Source organism: Polyodon spathula, chromosome 12 (genome assembly GCF_017654505.1).
Source record: "Polyodon spathula isolate WHYD16114869_AA chromosome 12, ASM1765450v1, whole genome shotgun sequence".
Taxonomy (NCBI): domain Eukaryota; kingdom Metazoa; phylum Chordata; class Actinopteri; order Acipenseriformes; family Polyodontidae; genus Polyodon; species Polyodon spathula.
Window position 1 is genome coordinate 13,231,844 of NC_054545.1, and position 27,040 is coordinate 13,258,883.

The 27,040-nt window shown below is 36.8% G+C and overlaps 1 protein-coding gene across 1 annotated transcript; it reads left to right on the forward strand.

The window, feature by feature from the left end:
* On the forward strand, window positions 1-27,040 carry LOC121324618 (cysteine-rich protein 2-like). Its single transcript, XM_041266703.1, has 8 exons — window positions 1-135; window positions 15,357-15,451; window positions 18,205-18,262; window positions 19,487-19,624; window positions 21,412-21,480; window positions 22,901-22,995; window positions 24,071-24,128; window positions 25,923-27,040. Exons 1-8 carry the CDS (start codon window positions 93-95, stop codon window positions 25,988-25,990), a joined length of 624 nt encoding a protein of 207 aa, XP_041122637.1. The 5' UTR covers window positions 1-92; the 3' UTR covers window positions 25,991-27,040.

Sequence of the window (27,040 nt, forward strand, 5' to 3'; positions counted from 1 at the left end):
TGAGAGCCAGTGGTGCTGGAGAGAAGAGCGCATTTTCTTTGTGGAGAAGAGAAAGACAGACTGGGGTGGCGTTGAAATTGAATCTAAATATCATGGCATCCAAGTGTCCAAAATGCGAGAAAACCGTATATTTCGGTAAGAAACATTGAGTTATTTATTTAAATGAAAAATGATTACTCTTAAAATGAATGTCACCTGCGTTCTGTTTTCAGAAAAATGCTTTGATACGCTTGGTGGTAATGGAATTGAACCACTGGTAAAACTGTCTGTTGGGCAGTCTTCGAGTTAATTTTGTACATTGTTTTCATTAAAATAAATAAATAAATAAATAAATAAATAAATAAATAATAATAATAAATAATAATAATAATAATAATAATAATAATAATAATAATAATAATCCATTAACATTATGCAGATGCATTGAGCACGTAAGGGCTAGGTTGCTTACGGTACGTGTTTTAATGTATTTGTATTGTCAGCGTTTTATGTCAAAATTGCTATTTCATTTAAAATTGTAAGCAGGAGTGAAATTGCCTACCCCTGCAAGGTTACTGTACATTTCAGCACCACGAGTAGTCCTAACAATTTTGTACTCGACAGACTGACTAGTAGTGACTGAATTAATTTCTATGCACTAGTTAGCATGTGTCTGTCTGGCTGTCCATGAATCGTAAACTGGGGTGGATCCTAAGCAATCCAATTGATTGGAAAATAAAACGAGAATGGCTTGGAAAAAGCTGAGCCGTTAAAATAAAGAAATTATGAGTGATGTCTATTTTCTTTTTGTATGACATAACGATGACTGTCATGGGAATTAAAGTTTTTTTTTTTTTTCCTGAAATCCTTTGGTGGAAAGTTCAGTAGATTACACAAAGACCATGGAAGTTTTTTGTTATTTATTTATTTACCACAGTCGCTTGCATATGTCCATTTAAAACACGCTAAAGTATAGAAAAGTGATAGTGAGCACATTTTTGAGCCTGGTTGTGGGAACTGTAACCACAGTGGCACTGTATGTGTGGTTCTGAATGTCAATACCGGTACTAGGGACTGCCAGCCCAATAGTTAGTTTACAGTAGTTTGAACTTGGTGTTTAGTTTTAGGTACTTTTGACACAGCATGCAGTCTTTTTATCTTTTTCAAAGTAGTCTATTTTTAAAGGACACAGTACAGAGTATTTCTCTGGTTCGTTTGCAGTTCTAAAAATGGAAGTCACTGGTTAGGTTACTGTAAACTACAGTGTTTTGTTAACATGTCTAAACAATCTTGTGGAAGTGTGTATGTTTAAAGCTTTAAGAATTATCAATATAAAGACCCTACATTTCAATATGTATATGTAAAATAAATAAAAATTCCCAACTACATATCCCTACATGATTGCAGTACTGAAAGAAGACCCTGAAACAGGGTTTCAACCTATACAAAATGTTTCATGTTTTCTGAAAGTTGTTTCGCAGAAAGTCATATCTTTCTCAAAACAGAATAAACTATGTACTCATAATAACTGATGTATATTCAATACAGTATTTGCCTTTTCAGTTTCTGTATACAGTGTGTGCAAGGAGGTTACCGCACAAACATTCAGTTGAGAATTGAGAGGTTGACTAACCACTTCGTCCAGTGGTTCGAGCCCTGTGCTAAAAGCCACAATATTTGATCTTCACCATTATCAAGGGGGATTCACTTGACCATTTTGTACTTAAGTCTCAACCCAACCATTACACCAGGCAGAAATTAAAACTACGTACTGTAGCACTCGAGTTGGGCTATCCTTGAAAAATAAATGTCTCTATGAATGCTGTAGCGTTTGTAATTAAAGCTTTAACTTATTAAATCTAATATGGAGAGTAGTACATTACTGTATGGAAAACACATGTCTGCTTGAGTTTGGAGTGAACAGAATAGTAGAACAGTTCGAACAAAAGAAGTAGCCCACACTGCTATACTAGTCATGAGTTTCAGTTGAATACCAGTGAGTTAAGCTCTTATCGGTTAAATGTCAGAGGTAGCTGCTGAACACTGAATGGTTGCATGTGTTAGGCACCCTTTGTGCATGGTCAATAGCAGGGCCTCCAGGCTTGTAGGATTCATGACGTTTTAATCATTAAATGTCATTCCAGTTAAGTCAATTTTAAATCACCAAATTCCGTTAATTTAATACTTTTGTTTTAACAGATTTTGAATTAAGTCCAGCCTTCTATGCTTTGTCATCAACTGAGTCCCATCAGCAGTAAGCATTTAGACCTATTCCTTATAAAATAGTTGCAGTTTCCCTGTACAATTCGGAATGAATTCAATCTGGATGTTTTCTTATTAAAGTTTCTAGGTTGTACTTCTGTTGTCTGAATAAACACTGAGATGAGAAAACCTTCAGAAAGGTTGGGAAATACCACCATACAGAAAACAATGCAGTATATCCCTGCCTTTCTTTAATTTTAAACAACTGGCCAATTTTCCGGAAGGCAATGCTGTTCAGATTCTCAGACAGGAACAATTATTCATTTTGTTAAAACACACCGTTGGGGAAAAAAGTATAATATTTAAGTAAGTTACAGAAGACAATTTCTGCCATTCAGAAAAGACATTTTCTTGGTAATGTTAAGTAAGACCAAAAATAAGGGGAAGAATTGGTTTTCAGTTTTCAGTTTCTAAATACAATGACCAGGATAATTACATATGGTTTTATCATTATGGAACCAACGTGACCACTGGGATCTTTATAGTTATTCGAGGATGGCTTTATTTTTCAGCTTGACCTAAAACCAGGAGGGGGCAATCCAGAATAATAGCTTGTGAACAATGAAAGGAGAACTTTTTTTGCAGCATTTACCAGCTGGTATTTTAAGAAGGAGCCTCTTTTGTATTAATTGTGGGTAAAGTTAGGTTGTCACAGATTGGTGCTAATCAGGATCTGTAATGCCAGATGTATAAAATAGATGTTTATTTTCTAAACCAAGCAAATGTTAGCAAAGAGAATGTTTTCATATGTTCCCTGAAACGTGTCGGCATGCGACCAGCCATTGTTATCTCAGCCTACACTATAGTCTGGAGGAGGGCCGCCTAGTTCTCTTGGATTACAGGGATCAGCGTTTTTTCCTTTGAGATCACATAGTTTAATAAATGATTTGTTTAGAAAATCCTGAAGTAAATATTCAAACAACATTTCTATCAAACCTGGAAGGAATTACATAGTAGTTTTGAAAATAAAAATAAAACAGCCATACAGATATAAATCACATTAAATACTGGCATTGAAGGAATTATGAAGCCAATAATAATACATGTTATTGTGTTTAAGTGTTTGTTTATAATAACTGGATTTTCATGTTGCTGCACAGATTGTTCTTTCCAGCATTATGATTGCCAAATGATGTTAAGTTCCATTTTCTGTGGCTATTGTTCTGGAATACTTGTTCAAGAGCATGCTTCCTGATGTGCTGGTATCAGATTCAGAGGTGGAAAATATACAGTATTTAGCAATTAAGTAAAGGAAATGTGTTTGTGTGCGTCACAGCATAGAACAGCAAATCTCAGTTCTACAACAGTGGCAATGCTTTTTAATCTTTTCAATCAAAACCATGTAGTCAGCTTTGATATACTGGAGTACAGGCTCATTATTCACATACAAATGGACAATGCTGTGACTCTCAAGGAAGTGTTTCACTGACCGATTTCCAGCGTCTATTACAATCTGTCTGCCATTTTCCCCCAGTTGATCTAACACTTAAACATCTAAACTTCACAGGAATGCTTAATAAGGCAAATAATCTCAAAACTGTTACGTCCGAGTGTGGTAACTGGGCTTTCCTTTCACACAGCCCTAAAATTTTCTGTCCTATGCCAGTGATTTAAATCAGACAACGCTAATGACGTACTGTAATAGACCAGTTTGAGTGATTGCTTAAGAAATGCTTTTTAAATAAATGATTATTGTCTCACTAAGTGAAATGCCCCTGTGGGGAGCTCTGTAGGTGGATAGCACTGCCCACCTGTCATCAGGCTCTGAGGGACTGAGTGAGTGGAGGGGAGGCAAATGGCTAATGGATAATGGCTACTGAGCAGAAAAGCTGTGTCTGCTAATGTTAATAACAGAAATAAATTAGATTAGAGCATGAGAACTGACTTCAGGCCAGGAAGTGTTTTCAGCAAGGCTCATTATAGAATCCTTTCCATCATTTCCATCCACCCTTTCATAGAGTTTAGTTTGCCCTTGGGAGTTGGGATGAATGCTGACCACATCACAGAATGGCCTCATCCCTTATATTAAACAGCTTCTGTAGTTGGCACCTCTTTACATTGAACTCTCTCAGTATTTGTTTACCATGTGCATGAAGGAAATCAATGACCTTGTCTTGTACTGAACAACTCTGTGAACCTTTTCTATGAAGGAACACTCCCTCGGTTGTTACTGTTCTAAACAGTCTTCTGCAACAATTTCAAAATGCAATACAACATTAAATGGGTTCTTCCTTTTTATGTAACGACCTTTTTTGTTCAATGCTGTCTGCCCCTATCACTGTCATCCTCGGCCTTGTTATATAATTCTTTTGGTCTATACAGGTTATGTCTGCGCCCTGCCTTTTTTTTTTTTTTTAACACAAATCCTCTCTCGTTTTCTTTTAAATGCGTTGTTTCTGGATTAGAAATTCTTTCTGCCTTAACAAATTCCAGTCAAACGTTATACAGGGACTGCCTTTATATCCTTGTATATCTCATTATCTCTGGAATTGTGCTTGGTTATAAAAAAGCTGTAAAAATATCTATCGATTGTATGCTTGTATTGCAAAACAGCAGTGGCTGTCCCCAGGCCAGCAAAATGTGCCCCTCAGCTCCCAGTCTGACAGTCCAGGGCACTCCTGTGTGAGAGGAGTCCACTTGAAGCTCCGTCAGACAAAAAAAGTGATTCATTCGAGAGGGAGTGAGGTCATCCCTATTTTCTGTCCTTGCGTATTCTCAGCCATGGCAGGAAGTGTTGAGAGGACCTTAGCCAGATGAAATCACAACAATCTTTACTGTGGTCACCAGGAAAGTTAAAGACAACTGCCTTGAGTCAATGATGACAACTGTCTGCTGTTACACCCTGGTTCCTTGTTGAATCTGATCCCAGAAACTGAAAGGTTGCCTTCTTCCTTGGATGGGCGATCTGGAGTTGGGTTGAGGAAGTGATGTTGGGTGATGTGGGTCCTTTGCTTTCCACTCTGAGCCAATACACTCAGTGCCACAGCATTCATTTTATGAGAGGGCAAGGGATATTTGCACAATAACATAAAAATCCATTGATATGTTTTTAAAAAAGACTCTGCTTTTTAGGATGATTTCAATTACTCAGGAAGGTTCTTAGTTTTCTACTTTTAGTGTTTGTTTTTCCTATGTATTAGAATGGCCGCACTGCAGGATAAATCATAAGATATTAAGGTAGAATAAATATTAATATAATGTCTTAAAGCAAGCCCAGATAAATAGGCCATATTTATAAACATAAAATGACCAACAAAAAAAAAGAACCCTATATTAATTGGTATAGTCCAAACACGCATGATTGAGGCACCCTTGTCAGATTGTGATTTGTGTGTTAGATTGTTTGGGAGGAACCAGGGTTACAGAGGCAAACGGCAAAGCTAGTGAATTAGTCTACATAGTTTCCAAGCCTCTTATGAAAGTGACATCTTTGAAAGTGAAATAAGTCATGTCTCAGAATTGTTAAGGGAGGAATCAAAGACAAACTGTTTTCTTTTATTCAAACTCCAGTAGCTTCCAGCTGCATATGCACAGTATATACTTTCTAATGGTCCTTAACTGTTTACTTTGACACAGTGTTTCTGTTATGATGGATGACATCTACCATGATTTGTGCATTCGGTATGTTAGAATGACGGGTCAAAAATCGCAGTGTTTTTTTAAAAAATGTGAAGGGTTTCTTTGTTAAAACAGCAAAGCCCCCCCCCCCCCCAAACCACACACACAGTGCTGGTTTCCCCTCAATCGCTTTGCCATATGTGCCATAGCACTAACACGCCAATGAGACTGAACAAAATGCTATTGTGAAGTGACTTTCCCCTAGCCAGTCATGTGTTCAGATTTCACATTCCGTTAGGAGCACCTGTGAGGGGCAGAGGCAGTGAGGCAAACAGCACATGGAATCAGAGTCAAAGAAGTAATACTCAAAGCCATAGAAAGTTGAAGGTCTGTGTAAGTGTTATATTCCCCTTGGTTAGGAAAATATAATAAATATCATTATTTTTATAAACAGCACTCAGGCCTACGAAAAATGTAAAGCTACTTGTATTTTAATATTTTCATATTATTATTATACTGGTCTATGTTATATTAGACACTTGGATACTTTTACCCACCATCATTTTATTTTTGAAAAATCCCTTTCTGTAGAAGTATATCTCACAGTGCAAAAGGTGTGTATACTGTACCACTTCAAGGCAGAAAAAAAAATGCTGTGCCTTCCTGGATGAAAGTTTGACTTCGTGGTGTGGGTGGTGAATCAACAGAGAGCAGGTTCACCTGGCTGTGTGGAGTTGCCTGTCTTCGCTACAGTAGTTATACCACAGGCAGTGTAGCTTTGGCTCTGTTGGACCAGTACACTGAGTACAGTGAGCTGAAACAGACAGCTTGCCGACATTCCCCCTGGGTTCGGGTGTAGAGCGCTAATTTGCTTGGTCATTGGACTAGAGGATGCCCACTGACCTTCATTCCTCTTGAGCTGTTGTGGAGATTTGCAGTGGTGTGTGTGTCTAAATTGAACATTGTAAATTGGTGGTAAACCCCCCCCCCCCCAAAAAAAAAAAAAAAAACTAATGAGAGAAAGAACATGATAAAATATACAAATGGATATGACAATTAACGTAAGGCAGGGATTCCCAATCCTGGTCCTGGTGACTCACTGTGTCTGCAGGTTTTCATTCCAACTGAGCTCTCAGTTACTTAACTAGACCCTTAATTGAACTGATAATTTGCTTAATTAGACCCTTTTAATTGTTTTCATATCTTAAACAGTTGCAGAGTTCAAGTTAGCTATAACATTGTGTAAGTAACTTGAACTCTGCAATTGTTTGAGATCTGAAACTAATTAAAAAGGTCTAATTAAGCAAATGATCATGTCAGTTAAGAGTTTAATTAAGTACTGTAATTGAAAACTTAGTTGGAATGAAAATCAGTAGATAAAGTGGATCCCGAGGACCAGGTTTGGGAAACCCTAATGTAAGGGATAGTAAAAAGACATGCTTGACCATGGTAAAGTAGTGTAAATGCATCGTAAAAGCTAAGTGACCATGCAGATTTACCATGGCAAGACTTTTAAAGAGATTAATAGTGTTTAGAATGAGCCCTGATGATTCAATAGACACTGATCTCAAGAATAAAGTTTTCATTTTGTCAGTATCTCCAGAAAGTTGGTTCAGTAGTTGGTAAGGATCAACACAGCTTCCATGAGAACCTCACCCAGTACCTTTCACGCTTGCCAACCAGAAGGTTGTGGTTTGAGAAATCTCTCCACCCTTTCTATATTCATTTCAGGAGCCACCCTTGTCAGATGTAAAATGGTGTCTGGTGTCAAAGGAATAAAAAAAGAATCAAAGCCATCACCATCTTGCAAGTACCACATTAATGACATTCCCAAAACACTTTAATCTAGTCTTGTTGATGAAGAATTAGTCAACATTAGCCAACACTTTTGTATGCTTAACGCTTAAAATATGCTTACATTCTAATAAACATTCTTGCAATATTGAATAGTTTCAGCTATCCTGTTCTATTAACTTGGTTAATAGAAGTCTCTTGTTTTCTCTCTATCCACATTGATTTGAGGAACCACCTAACCTTGCATAATAACTACGAAAGCCAAGACTAACAGGAAATCATCACAACTTACTGAAAGTGGGCAGCTGCACATGAAGAGAATTCAACCAAAAATTGCCTTATTTCTATTTTTGGTGAATTTGAAAAGATTTTCCGTTTTATTCAAGTAGTGTGGAGATTAATGAGTCCACAAAAAAGACCAAGAAAGAAATGTACTGTCTTTCCAGAAGCAGAAAAATAAAACGCCTACAGACAGAAATCAGACCGCCCAGCTGTCTGGCACGGTAACCATAGCAACTAATTTTATAGGTCCTCCTAATTCTGGAATATGATAAACAGAGGGCACTTGTCATGATCATACAGTTTTACTATACAGTAGCTACAGAGGTTTCTTTCATTTTTATTTTTATTTCATTTAGAAATTCTTAAATTGTGCCTTTTACAAGGTGCTAATTGAAAGTGAATGGATGTGGCATTTCAAAAGGTGTGCACATTAGTGTGGTTTACAGAGTCTAAAACACAATTCAACTGAATTTTAATCAAATTAATAAATACAATAAAATTGCGTCAGCATTAAAATTATTGAAATTGTGACCATACAAGACTTTTTAGTTGTGTGCAGAACATTTTGATGTGACTTTACCTACACATTAAAAATGATTAAAAAAATGTATTGCAATGATTGGTATTTAGTTTTAGTTCTTGAAGAACGCTGTGCTGATCTGTCAATGTGGCTCTTACAAAGGGTTGACGCCCTTAAAGATGTATCACATGGTAATGGAAATAATGTTCCTCTGGCCGTGTACACTGTTCCCTTCATTTTTTTTTCAGTTGATTGTTGTAGTGACTGTGCTTCATGGATATTAATTTAACAGTATTGCTTCTGGCTATTTCAATTTTTATAGCATTGTAGAACAATGAATGCAGTTACGGTAATGATTTTTCCAGCTACAACACTCAGCTTTATGCCAGAGCAGCTTTAGGAACAATCATAGAACAGTCAGCTTTTTCTTTCATTCTTAAAACCTGTGTGGACACTTGAACTGTGACCAACCTAGTCATCTAATTTAGTTACCTTCTCACAAATGAAGCTTGTGTCAAGCACCACATCTGATTTAATAATAATAATAATAATAATAATAATAATAATAATAATAATAATAGTATTTTTATTTTTATGTTGCAGCTTTCATAGTGGACCACCATCACAAAGTGCTTTAGAGGGATAGGCTGTGAACTGTGCGTTATAAGCAGAGTCACTTACAGTAGAACATTGATTTAACATCTCATCTAAAGAGGGGCTCCTGAGCTCTCTGCGTAGGAAGCGCCCAATAGCCTGGAGATCGGGAGTCCAAATCCAAGCTATGTCATTGCCGACCATGACCGGGAGTTCCTAGGGGGCGGCGCACAATTGGCTGAGTGCCACCTGGGTAGGGAAGGCTTAGGTCTGCAGGGCAATCCAATCCACAGTGCTAAAAAAGACAGCTAGGCAGGGACACATTTTGGAGGATGAGTGTGTCAGCCACTGTTTCCCAAGTCATCAGGAGGTTGCAGCAGTGAACCAGGATTAAAAACACAATTGGCAATTCCAAATTGGGGAGAAAACTGGGGTAAAATCTTTGGCAACAACTAATTTTATATATATATATATATATATATATATATATATATATATATATATATATATATATATATATATATAATTAGGAGCAGTCTTCCTCAGGTTTCTCAACTTGCTCAGGGTTTTTAAGTGACTTGCTCAGGGTTAGTCAGTGGCAGAGGTGGGAGTTGGACCAGTGACCTTCTGGTTATAAGCCCTGGACTTCAGCCACTGGACCACTCTGCCTCCTGCAGTACTGGAGATCCCTTTTCAGGAAGATTGAGATGGAGAAGCAAGCTGTTCTTATGACAGTGAGCAAGGACTCCTTAGGGGTTGTACATTCTTTTACACAAGCTGAAAACTTGAGGGGGATACCAAGATAGAAACAAATGCTTACAGTAGTTCTAGTAACCAAAGAGGGCAGAATTCAGGGAGATAGGTCAGATACATGCTGTATGATTTAAAGTACATACAGTACAGTACTAGAGAAATCAGTATAATCGGTTGCCCACACTGTTGATGCCTTGATGAACAGAGCTCAATGTGATGCTTGACTGTTGGGTCTTGTATTCATATTTCTGAATTTACATGTCCCCAGATCACATCAAATGACTCCACACAATACAATTCCCAAATCTCATAAGGAAGTGTGCATGAGCAGATGTGAATAGGGTTTCATGTGTTGTGTAAACATTGCTGATTGCAGTAAATAAAAACAGAAGCAAAAGCCCAGGGAGTCTTAATCAGACCTAATTATCTGATCCAGTTTTCTTGCTGATTCTCACTTGATTGCAGCCTGTGTTGTTGTTCTATTAAATCTCTGGTTCTTGCTGTTCTGGCACTAAATCCAAGGATTACAGATGGTGCTTGCAGGATCATACTTTAGTTACAGTATAATCTATAAAATATGCCAATACTGCTCTTATAAATAGTAGTAATAATAATAATAATAATAATAATAATAATAATAATAATAATAATAATAATAATAATGCAAAGTAACAAGCAATCCATATTAAGAGCATCTTATAGAGTAAGGCTGTGGATGCGTTATCCTTTAATGTTTTTTAATGTTTTTTTTTAATTGTTTTTATTGTATTGTGTTTATAATGCTAAATAAGCAGACTGTTCCCTGTGGAGAACCAAAACCTGCACATTGCAAATTGTTTCAACACAACCTTGAAAACCTATTGATGTCATCCATTCGGCTAGCTGAATTCTATGGTAAAACTAGTCAACTAGACAAACATTGAAGAAAGCATTAGCCGAAACATTTATCTACTGGTTATTAATAGATATTTGAACATAATCATATATGAAATTGATGTGAGTAGCTGTGCTAGGCAAACACCCTCACAGTATTACGAATATTATGTTGCTACACCAAAATCGTGAGACTGCAGATATTTTATAAAATATAAAGTCATCCAAAAGCTTTCTTTAAACAGCTAAATAATGTCATTTTAAGTCATCTGTTATTTTATAAAATATGTACTGTAAATATGACAAAGAAATATATTTAAAAAATTGTACTGGAAGTAAACACATAGCTTTCAAAACAATCCCAAAGGTCTCCATGGTAACCATGCATAGTCTGCATGTTTGCCATGATGATAAAGAGTGGGAGCCTTGGATCATGCAGACGGTTTTAGGGTGGGAGCTGGTACCTCATGAGACAATAGTGCAACAGAGAAAGTGTAGCTGTCCCCCTAATTTAGCGTGTAACAATGCAACCCAACATCTGTTCATCAGGAAATCCCCCTGGCTTATCATGTGGCTCTCCGTAATATTCAGGGTGTGCTTTTGTTTTTAATTCAAGTCCTGTCACTTTTTCCTTGCTCTTGGACTGCATTTCATCACATCTTCCTGTTTTTTCAGTTTTGTTTGCTAGCCTGTGACGCAGTTCAGTTCAGTAATGCTTTTAGAAGTAGCCCTTAAAAAAATCTGGCAGAATGTTCTAGAAAATCAGAACTAACGGTTCACAAATCATTATGATCCATCTGTTAATATCCAGCAGGTGGGTTTTTGAGTGTTATGAGGGAATGGTTTGATTAAAAACAAAAAAACAAACAAAAAAAAACTTGAACTGTACCTGTTTGGTTGCCCCATCGCTATGAAGGGTATTCAGTTTTACTATCAATCCAACAAGGCGTTCAGAAGTTATAGGCCAAGATTTTGCAAACACTGTGCATAAAGCTAGCAAACATAATCTTGTGTTCTTCTCAAGGATAACATTTTATTAACAGGATCTCCTGATTTCTACTTGCTTTATTAAAAAGAAAAATAAAGAAAAAATATATATACCATACTAGGTAAAGATCTGTTTGCAAGCCTTACTTTCAAGTTATCAGTTATATATACTTGTACTTTCTCAGTCATCTATCAGCGCTGCCATGTTATACTACTACTGTACCTACAGAACTTATATGATTGCAGTGTGCCTGCTCTGCCTTACTGTATCTATGGGATGAAAAATTATACATCTATTCTCCTACTAAAATATATATATTTACAGAAAATACCTACAGATCTTATCTTTTCAGCATTGGTTCATTGTGTACTACATACTCTGCTTAAAATTATTTTAAAACCATAGGGAGCACGTAATCTGTTCAGCAGGAAGATATGTTTCTGCATGGACTGTTTAAATGGGAACCACCAGAAAATAACTGGAACCATACAAAGAAATAAAGGAATTGCGCAGTTTTTTTCCCCTCCCTCCCATCATCTTCTGAAATGATTCTATTAAACTTATTAGTAATGACTTGATGTTGAGTCATTACATAAACTGCTGCCAGTATAGGGCCCCCATTTTATATCTCATGTTAGTAAAAGCCTGTCAACTTTACAATAATGGAGACGAATAATACCATCAATTTAAACGTTTTTAAAGTACAGTAACCAAATGTGATTTCACAATCGAAATCTTTAGCAATCACTCATGACCTCCCTGTATTTACAGAGAGCGTCATGCCCGGGCGGTTAATGGGCATGTGTTTTCATAATGTTTAAGATCATTTTGTTGTCTCTGTAACAACTAGATTAACTGTGGCATTAATCTTCCATTAGGAATTTAGGCAACATAAATGCATTCTTTGAATAAAACTCCCAATTGTTGTAATCCATCACCAGGGCTCGTGCAGGGTTTTGTACTAAACTGTTTTGGGGGGAAAAATATTTACCACATTTTAATTAATGACAAGAATGAATCGACCAAAAAACTAGGTTTAACCTAAAAGGTATGTTGAAAAGCCCCAAAAATGTCATTTGTGCCAATTGATTAATCAGATTGGAAGGATAGCATATATTCTACCACAGCAGATGATGTAATGCTTTTGTCTTCCCTATCAAACAAGTAGCCAGATCTCTAAAACACCACAATTAAAAACAGAATAAACTATTTCAGACTAGTGGTACTTGCTATAAAATGGATACTATCCTTTTCTTTTTGACTACGAAATGGCAGTCCCTGAGTTGAACATGGAACTGAATGAACCAGCTGCTGTTAACACTGGATGTGACTGTTGCCTGGTAACAACAGCTCTGTTTGATAAACATTCTCACTAGAATACTGCAGAGTAACACACTAGTCCTTTAAAATTAATACATAACAATAACACAATAATTTAATTTTAAGATGAGAATGAATTAAAAAATGTGGTAGAAATAGGTTAACGTATTTGTTGTGTTGAATCAGTTTTATGCCAGTCATGAGAAATTGCCTTATATAAATCAAGTTATTTGATTGTTCCTCAACATTCTGGGCATAAAACTGATTGATTCCAGGCCGTTACCTCAGTATTTATTCAGCAGCACAACCTTTCCAACCAATCAGGTTGCTCAGTTGCCATCTATATGTCACGGTACACGTCAGCTTTTGATTTCTGTAGTGTGGGAACTAGTACAAGCTAAAGAATAACTCGTAATGTTAACCTCCTTGTACACGGCACTGTAATGATAGAAACATGTAGTTTTATTGCACTTTTATAAATAGCACAATTGTCTTATTCAAACTTAACCAACCAACGCCCCAAAAACGTGAAGCTTATTGATCCGAAGGGTAACATCTATTTTAAGATCTCTTTTCTTTTGTTGCCATAAAAAATGACCCTACCTAACATTAAACATCTGCTGAAACTTGAAATAACAGGAAGTGTCTCCTCATGCATCGCCATTTTCTCCTATTCAATTTAAGGAAACAAAAGGTACAAACCCCATTTAGATAAGGGAGCAGTGTTTCCTGAGTTGGGCTATAACACTGAGGGGGGCACTGTCTCAGTATTGTTGACTGTTGTTATATATTTAGAAAGAGTAACATTTCATGTACTATATTTAATTTGTGATGAAAGAAATGGGGCAAGAGACAACCCAGCATATTCGCTTGGGATCTGAACTAGAAATGTGATGCATTTCTCAGTTCGAACAGGATGCAAACTCGGATTATGTCACAATGTAAAATTTGAAGCTTGCTGGCTATGGAGTTGTATTATGCTGGCAGGTGGCAGTGAAATTGGCTCTGCTGCCGGTAAACCTTAGGGACCGCAGCTTTAAAGAATAAGCTGAGGAACTTGTAGTGGTCTCCTTTAAGAGCTCCCAACTGTAACTTTGTAGCAAGCATATGAAGCGTGTCCAGTCAGATAATTCTCCTGTTATAGTAGGTGGTCAAGGGGAAGAGAGAAAGGGGACATGCCAAGTAATTTGAATCTCTGTTTATTGCATCACTTGATGAACTGCTTAGAAACCAAGGTTTACTAAAATATGTGTAACAATGATAGTAATCTTTATATAGCACCTTTCATACTGGACCACCATCACAAAGCACTTTACAGAAGTAGGCTGTGAACTATATACAGAATCACTTACAATAGGACAGTGATTTAGCATAAGGAGATTTTCTCAGGGAGAAAAGTGGCAGAAATGGGATTTGAACCAGTGATTTCTTGGTTACAAGACCTGGACTTTAACCGTTGGACCACACTGCCTCCTTAGATGTATTGTACCAGCCCCCGGGTTACTTTCCATGCCCTGCTGTGTGTCCTTTATACTCTCCAAATGAAAGGTGTGTCTCAGATGCTTTTATATCCAGATTTTTATTATATTATTTTATTTCCACACTGCTGTTCCACAGGGATTAGCAAAGGCTTCTGATACAGTGCATTACATTCTCTGGATTCCATTTCCCATCTTCTCTTGGAAACTATTTCATTTTCAATTGGAAAATAAATCTGTACTGCATGGTTTGCCTTTCTAGCAAGGGGTAAGAGGATTTTCAAGTTCTTTTTGTTTATAGAGAATTTCGAAGGTACTGAGCTTGGTGTCAGACTGTTGACATTACATTTTTTTTTGTTACTGCAAAATTCAGAGTTATGTAAATAGAGGTTTAAATGTTACGTGCAGTGTATGAAAATAATTGGTTAGATTTGGCTACTATTTTTGTAATCCACAATGACTGGAATTTGCAGATCCTTGTAGAGTATTAGCTGACACACAGGGATAAACAATTATCTGAACCACAAAATGCTGCAAGAAATATCAAGCTAATATATGCTAAAACAAAGCACTTGTCATATAATGGCTATACCTACTATAGATGATGCATCAAGTGTACGTGGGGATAACCTGTCTCACATTTGATCTAATGAGTTATACTTATCACCTCATACACTCGATGGATCCTGTAGTTATCTTCTTCGTTTTCCAGGATTTTTACAGCACCTTAAGTAAAGTAACACACCCATGTTATTTATTGCTCATTTTGTAGAAGATGCTCAGAGTTTAACTTGAGACCAAATGGACATTGCTTGGATAACATTCTTGTTTTTTGTATTCCTTACGTACTGTTTGAATACTCTCTATTGTAGTTGACTTGATTCCAGCAAGACAATCATCTCATTCCTAAGTCTATTGCTAGGTTGTCATTCATTATTTTTGGTTTTCCTTGCAGCCGAGAAGGTTACTTCCCTGGGAAAAGACTGGCACAAGTTCTGTTTGAAGTGTGAGCGCTGTAACAAGACTCTGACTGCAGGGGGCCATGCTGAGGTAAGGCTATACCCTTGAATCTCTGTGTCTTTACTCAGAACTACTCTCTGTACTATTTATACAACATATTGTACTTCTTCCCTTCCCTCTCAAGCTAACAAAGCGTGTAATGCACTAATATTACTGCACGTCTGACATATTAGGCCAAGGCCTCACCTTCATTGTCTAAACTATATATTTTTGATGAATGGGCATTTAGACACCCCTACAAAATGACAAAAAAGTCCACTGCTCGCAGGAAAGGGAGCATATTAAGACACAGTCTAGGTGTGACTTCATTGAGAGAACACAAAAGAGATTATTAACTTTTATTCTATCAGGTATTAATGGTATAAGGATTTACAGTATACGGTATACAGGATTAATCCAGGGGCATGTTTAAGACACCACAATGAGCACGTGCACAAACCTTAATTCTAGTACTTGCAGACCAAACAGTAGGTGTGTGAGATGTTTTTTAGAAAGTTTGGTGTAGAAATACAACATATTAAAAATATATACTTTGTCCAAAAAAAAAAAAAAAATTTCAAACAGTTCTTGGCAAGTGAATAGCAACATTTGGTCAGATGGGGACAGGGGTCAGCAAGCATACAGGAAGTTGGCCTGAATTTTCAAGCGTAACCTTAAACATCCTCCTTAAACATTCCTGTGTCCTTTATCAGTGCATTCCTAAAAGCTATATCAGAAGTTTTGAGTACTAGGCCAGCCTGCCTCCCAAGTCCTTAGATGCAGTTACTTTGCCAGGATGATTACACTGTGCAGATTCATGGCGTGCTGGGGAAGGTGCTGAGTGAGAGTCTCAGCTCCAGTCCTCTCTCTCCAGCAAATCCTGTGAAGAGCCTATTGTTCACCTTACGAATCGCCGTCTCTGATCGGGAAGGAGATTTATAACTGAGATTCATTCTCTCCGTGCCACAATGTTAATGTGTGTTTTTAATAATGTAATTCGACTTTAATATCACTGAGACATGCCAAAATGGCAACACTGTCTCACAGTTTCTGTGCTCCAAACACAGCCTCCTACAGCTCTCAGTTCCAAACACTGGGCCACAGAACCTCTGAGGTTCCACGCTGTAAACACAGGGTCACACTTCTCCAACACCAAACCAAACCATTCAACTGCTACACACTACACAACAGATAACAACATCATAACAAAATAGCATCCAGGCCTCCTGTTAACATCCTATTAATAATTACGAAAAATACACCTCATGCTAGAATTAATCACACCTGACACAAACTTTTTTTTTTTTTGATTTGTATAATGGTCTGAGCAACACCAGCTGGTCTGTGGGGGCAAGCCCTTAGGCTAGAAATCACTGTACTAGACAAGCAGAAGTATAGCGTAGCCGAAATGTGGATTATGAAAGGTGAGGGACACTGGCGACCAGTAAGCCAGGAAAGCCATGAAAGCTTCCCCTGAAAACACTCCTCTGATATGTCTCTCACCCCATTTAATACATTAGTCCTTATTAACACATTACTTTGTCTAAAAACATCCTCAGATTAAAAACATGGTGAGATGGAACAGTTTACAAAGGATATCCTGGGGACATTGACAAAAGCAATATCAGATATCAATATCACATTTAAGTCTCATAATTGAATTGTGCTGTATACAATTAAAGAGATTTCTAAAAACAATTCAGTTTATTGAAATAACAGGCAATCACCCCTCTCTGACGAGAGCAGTAGCCCAGTTTGCTCCTGTCCTGTTATTCCTTTTTTGTCTTGGCAACAGTGGGAGTCGAAACAAAGGAATAATATGCTAAGGAAAAGCAGGTGGCTGTTTATTGGCAGATATACTGGATGTGTTAGAAAATCTGGAGGAACAAATGCAGACAGTAGCGCTTCCCCGGGGACACTTTAACTAGATGGAACTCTTTTAAAAGTAATGTCTGGGCACAGCAGCGCTCTGTGTGTCATTAAGCACACATCTGGCAAACTCTTTGGTTAATATATAACGAGACAGGCTCAATTTCAGATCTGGTAGCTGGGGCTTTGCTGTAGGAAAGTCTCAAAATTTGATATGTATACTTTCTCGTAAAAGTTTGAAAAATATTAATGATACTTTACAATGTGATTTATAGATCACATTGTAAAAAATCATTTATAGTTTAGATTAACAGTGTATTACCATGCCACAAAGAAACACAATATCACTATCAATGGTAGCAATTCCATAGTGTGATATTTAGAGAAAACATTCCACCAAAATAGTTTACACTACATCATTAAACATATGAAGATGAAATGTTTGTCAAGTTTACTTTGATTGGATCAACCTATAGTATATTTTGCCTATAAACCACAACTGGATTTTTAGAGCATTTTACAGCATACCACATCACACTAAAAACTGTTCCTCTGCTATAAACATAAGTCCACCCAGCCTCTTAGTCCCTGTGCTCAAAAAACTAGGCCACATTTCCTCCCACCAGGCCACCATGCTCCAAATATCAGCCCTGAGGTCCAGACATGTGGTCTGTTAGTAAGTCTTGGAACAATACCATAATCAGGCTGGTAAACAAGGATATTTGGTCGATCAGAGGTGATCTCCCAGTGATATAAAATCCAGCTGTGGCAGAACTGGTGGGGTATCTTAGTTTCTATAATTATATGTCAGAATTTCTATTTGAGTGTTTGAATTTGGCAAGGAATTACTAATTGCTTATGGGTGACTCTTTGGATATGTTCCAGTTTAGAGGAATTAAACACTATACCATACCTCATTTTACCTTGTTTTTCAGCATGATGGAAAACCATTCTGCCACAAGCCGTGCTACGCTGCTCTTTTTGGGCCAAAAGGTAAGCCTTTCATTCATACCTGTACAGTACCTTCTCTGAGAATGGAGTAGACACAAGGACTTCAGCCTCCTGTGCTGTTATCCCCTCAACATTCATATTAAGCTGACCCTGCACTGTACCTGTCATTACTCATTTTGCTTGGAAATGTACATTTCTTTACATTTTTAATTTGTACAAATGCAACACAGGATACAATCCCAGGACTGGAACTGAACTATGAAAAAGGTCCTCTTGAATAGAGCTTACTAATTAATTTGTTAAGGAAAGGCACCGTGATTGGCAGAGCTTAATTGTCCTAACAAGAATCCTGCCTGTCTGCTGTCAATCATTATGTGGGTGCATACAGAGATCCTTCATACAGCGCACCTGGGAACCCTAGGGCTCTAAAGCAGTGCATTTACAGCAGTGCATTTACTCTCCATCACATAATCATGCATCTATACAAAACGACGACAGACTATGCCATCCACTTCAGACTCCATCCCTATGAAGTGGTAAAACCTCTGTTGCAATAAAGGCTAAACAGTCTTTAATATCAACAGTTATACAGCACGTTGTCTATAAATGTTGTTGACTACAAGCAGTTATTTTAAGTTGCATAATATGACCTTACACCGATTTAAGTATAACACATAAACTGTTTCAGTAATTTACATTTCAAATTAAAGAGCTAGTTTATAGTAGCTTTTATTTCATTTTGTTCAGAGTAATTCTGAGTTTTATTGCGCCAATATGTTTTCTCTTGATCTACCTTTTAGTTGCTCTGAACTTGTCTGGAGAGCTCAAAGCCACGTATAAGCAGATGTAGAAGAAAAAAAACAACTAAATAATGGATCAACCCAGAAGCGTTCAGAATAATTGCAAACAACATTCAGTTGTAAGGGGAAAACAGAAAAGCAATGGCAACACACTTACACTTTTACATATTATTGTACTTATCCTCTGCAAATGTTTTTTTTTTTTTAGTAATGGAATGAAGGTATTTTACTGTGAATGGCTGAGAATGTGGAAAATATGAATATGGAAACTTCTGGTAGCTGCCTAAAATAGTGCTATAGCATTTATAGCCCGTTCTATAATTAGATTTCATTCATTCATGTGTCACAAACAGCCAGCAGACTTCAGGCAGTGCTACTGGCACTCCCTTTTTCCTCTAAATTCACATTTGTATTTCTGAAGCCATGTATCCGGTAATAAATACCAGCCAAATGTCGTTTCCTCCAGGTGTTAACATTGGTGGTGCAGGGGCATACGTCTATGATAACCCCCCTGTGAACTCCCAGCAAACGAGCGCTGCAGTCGAGTCAGCCCCCAAAACGGAGGAGAGAAAAACCTCCGGACCCCCCCGGGGACCTGTGAAAGGTACGTAAGGGTCCCGAATAGCCAGCTTCCTGGAGGTCTCTAAATAAATAATTCATCAAATTCATCAAATCAATTTATATCACCAGGGAGGTGATAGAGGACAGCTGCTCTGTTAACATGGGGCAGGTAGGGCACAGGGGAATTGTATTTTGGATTAGTCAGGATATGGAGAAATTAGCCTGGCCATAATGTGATTGACCTTGATACTGGAGTTTCATTGGATCTTTAATGTGCACGGTTTGACAGGACCACTGTTTAAAGGCTCCTTCAAGGATTTTGAGAGCTCTGTTGAGCACACAGGGGTGCTTTCATCTTCTGTGTGTTAAAAAGTAACCCAAATGTGTTGACTGAAGATAAATGATACAAAGTATAGCTAAACAGTAATAATTATTTAAGAAAACTCTGATATATCCTCCCCATATGAAGTTGCATTTCAAAGGGATGCTTTGCACCATATACATTTTTTGAATATTTAATTTAATTTCCTGTGTCGTTATTTATCAGACTTCCTAACTAATGTCTTCTTTCAAATGCGTAAGCTGCTTCTGACTCCTAAAAGCTGAATTTCAGAAGAGAAATGTAGTTTTTAGAAATGAAATTAGGGATGCGCAACTGTCATTTCTGCCCCAGTCTGCAACTCTGGGTTACTAAATAGAAAATGTCATTATCAGTTTTAAAGTGATGATCAAAGGAACAACCACAGATAATGATGTGTATGGAACACACAGGCAAAATATGATATTAAGCAGGCTTCTCAAATAAATATTATGTACATGCAGCAACAATTTTAAAGTAAAAAAAACACGTTTTATGTAGTTCCTGAAACAATCTTTATAATAAGTTATGTAGTGTGCAGGGTGTCTCTTATCATTATAGGCATCCTTCTGCACAGTTTGAGAAGCCAGAGACCAAACTGCACAGAAAATGTGTCAGCCTGCTCACAAACCTTAACTGTGGTACTTGCAGACCAAACAGTAGGTGTGTAAGATGTTTTTGGAAATTTTGGTGTGGAAGTACAGCATATTCAAAAAATCCTAAAGTATCATCTGGAAAAAACTCACAGTCCTTGGCAAGTGAATAGCAACAATTGGTCAAGTGTGGACAGGGGTCAGCAAGCTTACAGGTGGTCAGCCAAAATGTTCAAGTGTAACCTTAAACGACCTCCTTAAACATTCCTGTGCCCTTGTGAACAGGCTGGCTGTAGGGGTGACGTCAGGCCAGAAAGAAACACACACAGACAGTACTGGCAGACTTGAGGCCAATATAAACAGACAAACAAAACAGACAGTGGACGAACACTAAACAAGTATCGTGCGAGTCCTCTCCCACGAGTAGCATTTGTTATTTCTTTTTATTTTCTCCTCCCTCCACACCCGTTCTCCACTCATTGAAACCCCCACCCTGAGTGAGTGCATCGTGCCTCTTTATATACAGCTGTGCTGAAATACAATTACTAATTAATCATTCACTTGAATCCCAGCACGTGAACTAATTTGTGCAGTCCCGTGCTCACATACTTTATCTGCATATGAAGTGATTATGCAATCCCTGTGTCTAAATACAACTATATGTTTTAAATCACTTGTGCTACACAGACCCATTTATATCCCATGCATCACTACCTATACACCAACATTCTTCTACACAACGGCCGTGACATCAAGGGTTTTTTATGACATTTTATAATGTTTCGTATTTTGTAAATATCAACGTTTTGTAAATAGTTTGTTTTAAATTAATACACAGTTTAATGTTTTTAACAATAAAACATCTCTTTTTTTTTTTAGCTGCAAGCATTACCAGTTTTTCAGGAGAGCCCAATATGTGCCCCAGGTGTAACAAGAAGGTTTATTTTGGTGAGTATCCTGTTTTTTTTCCACTTTTCCTTTACATCGCTTTATAAAAATATTTAATAGACAGGTTTCTGGTTTTCCTTAAGTTTTTAAATTGATTTTCTAACAGAAGTATTAGACTCCTTTAACATTTACTCTAAGTACTGAAATCAGAAGTAGCATATTGAGGTCCAGACAGTGAAAAGGTTATGAATCTTAGGTGCCCGTAGTTACCCACACTCCCATATCATATTTCTAGTCTGCTTGTGTGGATAATGTCGGATGCTTTTAGGTAGGAAGACATTGCTGGATGATCGATTACTTTTTATAAATCTTTACCGTGGTTATTCAATAGAATAAGATGAAGTAGTCTGATATGTCACTTAATTGCACACACATGAATGTGAAAGAATATCATGGAGATGGACCTATTGTCCCTCCTGATTTACTGAGCTTTTGAAGTTTTTTGCTTGGGAAGAGCTTGTGCTGTATAATTTGGATAAACTTTGCTTGGAGGTTTGTACGATTATTCCTCACAGTGTACTGTATCTAAGTTTTTGGGGGGTTTTTTCGTACCACTTTTTTGGTTTTGACAAATATATATTAATGGAATTATTAAATGTTGATCTATTTTTTTTATCTACTGACACCTACAAGGTGTCATTTAAATCTTTGACAGGGGAAATATGTATAATTCAAATACCTTATTATTGCATTAATCTGAATTCAAAATTCCAAAAATGCTTTGAAACATAGCCCAAAATGTACAAAAGTAATTTATCTTCTTCTGTTGCAAGCGTGAAATTCAAAGATTGAAGTCAGTTTTGGCTGCTGAAATACACCTGGGTGTTTGAGAGGTTTATATATCGCCCCTTGCTGGAGTTATATATATATATATAATATATATTGAGGCAATCTTAAACTGGGGTCTTGGTAAATTAACAGGTCCTATAACCACCGACTAAGGCAGTTACAGATGTTTTAATTTGTTTCTTTAAATATTTAGGTAATTACTGCATGACAAGGTAGCAGATTATATGCTCTTGGAACTCCATTATTAAATAAAAATAATCTTATTACATGTATGTTCAAATTTACCATGGTCATCTTTTATAAGGATACTGTAGCTGGTTTCTAAGAAAAGGAAGCTCTGTAAAATGATGCAGACAGTATCTAACGTTTGAAATAATGTAATTAATGAATATAAAGCAATGCTCTCTTTTTTTATATATTTGCTCCATGTACTAAAAAAATATAGCCCATTTTATATCATTTGATTCTTTCAATAAGTAAAAATAATTGAAATGTAATTGGTATGGGCAAATTATAACAAAATGATGAGCTAAACTAGGCCAAGGTAATGCAGCTGTACTGTCACAGCTAGAGTGCAGATAGATACAGGGAGCTGGTTGCCGTGGTGACGGTGTCGGTGTCTATGTTCCAGCGGAGAAGGTGACGTCCCTGGGGAAGGACTGGCATCGCCCTTGTCTACGTTGTGAGCGCTGCAGCAAGACCCTGGCTCCGGGGAGCCACGCAGAGGTACTGCTGCTTCTGCTATCTTTCCTTTTCTCATTTACAATCATTTTTTTAAATATCTACTCTACCACTTCACACTCTTAGCCATTCACATTTTCGTCTACCCCATTTCCTTCACTTCCATCTCAACTGGCCATTTCCCCTTCCCTCTTTGGATGAACAACCCTTTAGGTCTGACTTTACTCAGATTTTGCTCCAGTGAAACGACAATATTATGATATGATGGACAAGGCCATCAACCTTTTCCAATGTTCAAAACCTAGAGGTTTTAAAAAACAGGCAGTTTCCAAATCTCCAATATACTATGGTAAGATATTCCAAGTAAGAAATTCTAGGCACATAGTTGTGAATAAAACCAATGACCCACCATATCCCACATTATTATTATTATTATTATTATTATTATTATTATTATTATTATTATTATTATAGAGACTAGGGGGTGAACTATGCATCACACTGCTGCTGCAGTCACTCACACTAGAACCTTGGTTTTATGTCTCATACGAAGGACATTGTTCTTGGTTTATACAGAAAGATCATACGAAGGACATTGTTCTTGGTTTATACAGAAAGATCAGAAGCAAGATCAAAAATAGGCTCTTAAAATCTGTACTTGACTTCTCTGAAAGACAGTGAAGAGATTATGCTCTACAGCCTTTCCAGCGCTCCCATACAGACATTTGTCTCTGTCTGCCTTTCCCCATCCTGTTTTCTTTATGCTATCTTTCTTCCTTCATCTTCCTCCTTCTCTGTCTCCTGCCTTCACGATGACCCTAAAGAGAAGCATTCCCCAACACTGTCGTCTGTGTTGTGTTTAACACAAATGAAGACCAGCTTCTGCTGCTGGAACGTATTTGTATTGGGAATGACAAAACTAGACTGGTTGTCTCTGTTTGATATGAGTGAAAGAGACACATAGATCAACATCGCTATTATGTCACCATTGTCTTTGCAGAATTGTTTCAGTTGGATATTTCCTTATTAATAAATTGTATTTAATAAAGAACATGATGCTCAGATTGTAGTAAACATTGAAGATATTGATGATAATTTATGCATTCATTTTATTTAACAGCATGATGGGCAACCCTACTGTCACAAGCCCTGCTATGCAGCCCTGTTTGGACCAAAAGGTATATTTAGTATTGTGCATGACCAGATACTGAACAAAATGGATCCAAACTAAATATCCCATTTTACCACTAGATGGTGCTCATAGCATATAAATAAATGCAATTCTATTCCACCAGGGGTTTCCTAGGGGCGTTACCATGGTCTTGGGTTCTGTTGTTACTTCTTTTGAATATTACTGTTTCAGGCCAAAGTGGGTATATTTTATTAATTTAGAAAGTAGTGGGTTTAAATACTGCTGCTCTTTAGTTTTTCCAGATAGGGTTTTTTAAGGTTGAATTATTGATCTACTTAATAACATTACTTTACAAAATGCAGTGAAATGAGGTATGTAGAAAATATGTCAATGTTTAGTATTAATATAGAGCACACTATTTTTTGTGCATTCTAAGAAAAAGAAATAAATGTACCTCAGGTTTACTGCGATATACCATTTACGAAAGGGCACTAAAGTTATGGTGCACCATAATTTCAATTAGTGTGCACGCTCATGATTTCTGTATTTACTATTGCAATTTTATTCATTATGGTAATCAGAATGAATATGTGTTTTTTTATGGTAATGCATGGTAATGTATTTAAATGAGGCACCCCGCTCTGAAGAATGAGTAAAGGGCGATAATCGTAGTGTGCACCTTAAAGTGAGTAATAATTAGTTTGTTTGGAAACCAGACTTTAACCACTGATAGATGCACTATCTAAACTTGCATTAAAGTTTCATATAGAGCAGTGAAGATTACCTGTAAATAACAGGTTATATTAAGCGCAAATAAACTTAACATTATAATTAATGTTATAATTTCTTAGATTTTATTTTATAGTTCATTACATTGGTACAGATAATAGAGTGGTTAAATAAAACACTGGACCAAACAAGATATTCTAATTAAAAAAAAAAAAAAAAAAAACCTCCTTCATTAGAATTTCTAACTCCTCTGAGTGCAGTTTTAGTTTACGTTGCCTCTGTCTGTCCCCTGCTGAGTGCTGTGTCTGTCGGTCAATGTAAGCCACCTCCACCTTTTCACAATAAGCCACTGACCAAAAGATATGTCTGGACTGCTGGGTCCTTTTATATCACGGTGGTCACGGGTAAGACTTGGACATTATCGTGCACATTAAATTATCGCTCACAATACATGTAGTGTGCATGCTGTGGTATGTAAATTTGCCAAATCATGTGCATGTAAATCATTGCGTTCTCTATTGGTAAATTGGACAGTAAATTTAGGTTTGTGATGCACGTTAGGCTTACCACTTAATGTGCATGTTACAGCTACATTTAGTGCCCTGTCGTAAATGAGGCCCTATGTGTCGTAAAGCACAGTAAAAGCACAGGCCAACAAGGTTAACCAGAGGCTGTGGTAATGTGTGGAGAGAGTATTTAATTTACGATGTGTTGCAGGATGTAATCTTAATCCAAAATTGTGCTATAAAAAGAAAAGTTTGGGGTTTCATATAAAAATGGATATATCAGAAATATACTGTAAATGTAATTTATTGAACATCTAAAACTTTCTTATAGTTTTACCTCATTTATTTATAATGAAGTGTTACAACAATACAACAGTAGTTCATTTTATATGGGTATTTTATATATATATCTATATCTATATCTATATATATATCTATATCTATATATCTATATCTATATATATATATATATATATATATATATATATATATATATATATATATATATATATATATATATATAAAAAATTCATTCAACATACATATAACTGTTTAGAACTCATGTCAGTGTTGATGCGAAGTCCTTGAATTGTTTTTCCTTCCAGGTGTGAACACTGGTGGGGTGGGCAGCTACATCTATGAGAAGGAACCAAGCACTGAAGCTCAGCCCTGAGAAGCATGCAGCTCTGTAGTGCTTCCTATCATCCCACTACTTGGGGAAGAAACATCCACAAACAGGGGTAGCTCTTCAGTCATCTGGACCAAAACAATACAAGGGAATCAGGAGATTGCCATTGGCTAATAAATTACTCACTGGACCACACACTATAAATATATTCACTGCACCAAGGCCTCTTATTAACTCTTTCAACACTACAGACCTGTTTTCAGGGCTTGGAAAGTAACTGCTGCTGTAGTATAGGAACACCACTTTAAACACCAAACCAGTCTAGTTTGACCATACATGTTCATAAACCACTTTTTTTCTGTATAAGACACTGAAATTGCTTAATAACCTATTCTAGTGTTACCTTTCTGTAAAGTTTTTGAAATAATTCAAAATATAGTGCTGTAAGAATTACAGAAGGAATACAGGGTTGTATAAATATTATCACTGGACCATTGCGTCATGAGACAAGGCTTCTTTGTTAAAAAGGGGCTGCCTTTTCTTAAAAAACAAAATCAAACAAACAAAAATACCCTTCCAAGCTAATCTTTTAAGCACGTCTACTCTGACAACCTGCTATAAAAAATGAAACCAAATTTATATTGTTTGCTTGATCTGATTTTGAGGAATACCACACACTTGCCAAATTATCTAAAGAACATTATTTACAAGTAAATATCTGGAGTATCTTAATTTGTTTTAACATTGGAAAATACAATTCTACTGAATACACATTTTTTCAATTTGGGTCTTGTAAAGTTCATTTGAGCTAGAGGGGCATCACTATGACCAGCAAAGTATTTGGTTATTACTAGGAAACATCCTGAATAATGCAGGAGCACGACCACCTCTATACAGCAGAGAGCACTAGGTACTTCTGTTTGCCCAAAACATATTTATTGCCCAACTATTTATTTGTCTACCTGGTGACTGAAGAACTATTCCTGTTGCACTGTCTTTTTATTTTAAGAGTAATACTGCTAGTAGTAGATATTAGGCTAGAAGCTGCAAACTGACCTGTTGTCTTTTTGAACCCTAATTAAAAAATAGTTCTTA